The 4009-nt window shown below is 29.3% G+C and overlaps 1 protein-coding gene across 1 annotated transcript in view; it reads left to right on the top strand.

Moving 5' to 3' along the window:
* The window catches only part of LOC107694999 (neuronal acetylcholine receptor subunit alpha-7), a 29279-nt gene extending 26492 nt beyond the window's left edge, over positions 1-2787 (top strand). Inside the window, exons 10-11 of the mRNA XM_016494750.1 lie at positions 2209-2400; positions 2467-2787. Of these exons, the coding sequence (XP_016350236.1) occupies positions 2209-2400; positions 2467-2787 (513 nt within the window). The remainder of the gene's footprint in view (positions 1-2208; positions 2401-2466) is intronic.
* Positions 2788-4009: the final 1222 nt, after the last annotated feature.

The raw sequence follows: 4009 nt of genomic DNA, 5'->3' as shown, positions 1-4009 counted from the left end.
TGTCTGTCTGTCTGTCTGTCTGTCTGTCTGTCTGTCTATCTATCTATCTATCTATCGTTCTGTCTGTCTGTCTGCCTGTCTGTCTGTCTGTCTATCAACTTTTAATGACATTTTGCTTTTTTCATACATTATTACAGTTTTTCTCAATTGCTTTGGCACATTTTTCGAAAAGCTTAACACAGCCAACATGAAATATTAATTCTCATTTTTGCTTGAAAAAGAGGTTTCATGCCTCTGTCGTCTAGAATTACAATAAATATTCCAGCACCAATTAGGAGGAAGCAGCGAACGTCTGCGGAAAAGCCAAGAGCATTATGATGAGCCGGCATTGATTCGGTCGTATTGACTCAGCGAATATCTAACACTTCACTGAGTTATGCAAATACATCATTAAGTGCTTGTTAAGAGTGCAAACTAGCTAATCATACAATACAGTAGTCTTTGTACTATTTGCATGGATGGGTGCATCGGTTATTTATTTATCTATTTATTTGTTTGTCCATCCACCATTTATTCATCACATCCCTTTGTTATAATTTTTTATTTCTAATTTTATTTTTGATTTCATTGTTTAAGTTCAAACAAACTAATCATTACATACAATAGTCTTTGTAGTTTTTGCATGGATGGGTGCATAGGTTGGTTATTTATTTATTTGTTTTGCTTTTTGTTTATTATTTTGTTTTTATTTCATACATTTATTAATATATTTTTAATTATGTATGTATTTTTAATTTTTGCTGCAAAAGCTTCACATATCCTAAGCATTTGTTTGTTTGTTTGTTTTTTGCTTTTTATTTATTTCAGGTCAAAATTCAAACAAGCTAATGATGAAATATTGTACAGTAGTCTTTTTAGTGTACTTAGGCTATTTGTTTACTGATTCACGTGTTTGTGTGTGTATTTAATTATTCATTCATTTATTTATTCATTTTAAATGTAATTTCTTTATTAGTTTTAATTTTTAATGATGAGTATTTTGTTTATTATTACATTAATAATATATTTATATTTTTAATTGTTTTCTTTTATAATTTTTATACGAAAGCTTTACATTACCAAAGCAAGCAAGCATTTATTTGTTTGTTTGTTTTCATTTTTAATGATAATGACAATTTTGTATTTATTACATGAATAATATATTTATATTTTAATTCTAGGTGTATTTTAAATTTTAGATACAAAAAGCTTTACATTTCCAAAGCATTTATTTATTTAGTTATTTTTATTTCATACATAATTAATATATTTTTAACTGTCGATTAAGTTTTCAAATACTTTTTCATTTTTAATGATAACGAGTATTTTGTTTTTATTACATGAATAATATATTTATATGTTTTAATCTGGGTGTATTTTTATTAGTGCTGTCAAACGATTAATCGCGATTAATCGCATCCAAAATAAAAGTTTATGTTTACATAATATATGTATATGTACTGTGTTTATTTATTATGTATATATAAATACACACACATACAGTATATATTTTGAAAATGTTTACATGTATTTACATGTAGTGTGGTAAAAAAAGGGTACGAAATGTGCTATATAAATAAACTTGCCTTGTCTTGCCTTACCAGTACAATATCTCACGGTTCTCAACCAATCAGATTTGAGAACCAGAACAAACTGTTGTATAAATATAAACATACAGTATATATTTTGAAAATATTTACATGTATATGCATTTATATATTTATATTATTATATTTAATATAATATATTTAATATATAAACATTTTTCTTAAATATATAAATGAATGTGTTTTTATTTATGAATATACATATACATAATATATACATAATAAATATACACAGTACACACATATATTATGTAAACAAAAACTTTTATTTTGGATGCGATTAATCGCGATTAATCGTTTGACAGCACTAATCTTTCATTTTAGATACAAAAGCTTTATATTATCAAAGCATTTATTTATTCATTCATTTATTTATTTATTTGTAAATGTAATTTATTTGTTTGTTTTCATTTTAATGATAATGAGTATTTATGTTTTTAGTTACATTAATAATATATTTATATTTTAAATCCTGTGTATTTTTAATTTTAGATACAAAAAGCTTTACATTTCCAAAGCATTTATTTATTTAGTTATTTTTATTTCATACATATTTTTAACTGTGGATTAAGTGCTCAAATGTTTTGCTGGGGCCACTGTATTGTTGTGTTTTGTCGTCCAGACACGCGTTATCCTCCTGAACTGGTGCGCCTGGTTCCTGCGCATGCGGCGACCCGGCGAGGAGCGGATCCATCTGGCCTGCCACAACAAACCCCCTCGGCGCGGGAGCGTGTCCAGCGTGGAGCTCTCTGTCAGCCAGGGGGCGCTGCAGCCCAGCAACATGCTGTACATCGGCTTCAGAGGCATGGAGGGAGTCCACTACGCATCTTCCCATGATTCGCACGGCGTCCTCTGCGGACGAATCATGGCCTCTGCCGAGGAAGACGTGCTGTTGCCGGGGGCGACCATGCCCTCACTCGGGGGTGGGGCCGGAATCAGGGGGCGGGTCAACGGTGGCATTGTGGGCGGGGCTTTGGAACTGGAACTGGCTAAAATTCTGGAGGAGGTGCGATACATTGCTAAAAGGTTTCGCAACCAGGATGAGGACGAGAACGTGTGTAATGAGTGGAAGTTCGCGGCGGCGGTAATCGATCGCTTGTGTTTAATGGCGTTCTCCATTTTCACTATCCTCTGCACCATCGGGATCCTGATGTCGGCACCAAATTTCGTAGAAGCCATCTCGAAAGATTTCTTCACCTGATGCTTGACGGACTTTGCTGTTTTATGTTTTTTTGTACATCGCTCAGCAGCGCCTGTTATGGGTGCGCTAATAAAACGTGCTAACTAGGGCTGAGCGATATATCGAAAGCAAGCAACATGATTTTATGCACTTTTTATTCATTTTAATTTTCCTCGTCTCGTTTTTTGCTAGAGCATTTAAAGATGTTTTACTGCACTGAAAAAAAAGTATTTTCTTTGAAATAGGAATGCAAAAAATTTATCGCGATTAATCACATTCAAAATAAAAGTTTGTTTACATATTATATGTGTGCGTACTGTTTATATTTAGTATATATTTAAAAATACACACATACATGTAAATATTAAGGAAAAATATGTTAGATTTATATATGAAATATTTATATTTATATATAATATAAATTATAGTATTATATATATATATATATATATATATATATACACACACAAATATTTTTTTAATATATACATATATGTGTGTATTTATATATACATGATAAATATACATAGTACACACACAACATTATGTAAACATTAATCGCGATTTATCGTTTTGCAGCCCTACTTTGAAACAATTTTCACACAGAAATTGTCATTAAATTTCACAAATAGTTACAAAGAAATGGCAAGTAAGACTTCGAATCAAACGTGAAAGTTAACAAAAAAACTGAAAATGTAGGCTACTGCAATTATTTATTTTTTTTTACAGTTTCTAAAAATTTATTTTTACAGTGTAGCATTTCTGATTTAAACAATTGCCATTACTGTTAGTAGGTTTGATTTATTTATTTGAATGAGTTTGAATCATTTGAACTGATTCATTGGTTTGTTTCGTTACTTCAAATGTTTTACCGAAGTTCCCATGTGGCATTTTACACTTTTAGTAAAACATTTTATTATAGGGAAATATTGCGGTTTAATATTTATTATATAGTACATTTCAGGTTTGTTATCGTTAACTAAAATTAAAACTATTATAAACAGTTTTGTTAATTGAAATAAAAGTGAGATCAAATAAATTAAAAATTCATACTTAACAAAAATTACAAATTTGCCTTGGCAACTAAAATATAATAAATTAAATATAACTAGTAATATTTGAAAAAATAATAATAATAAAAGTGTCAAAACGCATATAACACTAACTAAAGATGAGATAAAAATTAAACAAATTAAAATAAAAATTTAAATCAAAGGATAAAAAATAAAATAAATATAAATAT

The sequence above is a fragment of the Sinocyclocheilus anshuiensis genome, unplaced genomic scaffold (genome assembly GCF_001515605.1).
Source record: "Sinocyclocheilus anshuiensis isolate Anshui unplaced genomic scaffold, SAMN03320099.WGS_v1.1 scaffold923, whole genome shotgun sequence".
NCBI lineage: Eukaryota > Metazoa > Chordata > Actinopteri > Cypriniformes > Cyprinidae > Sinocyclocheilus > Sinocyclocheilus anshuiensis.
This window is presented reverse-complemented; position numbering and strand designations above follow the sequence as displayed.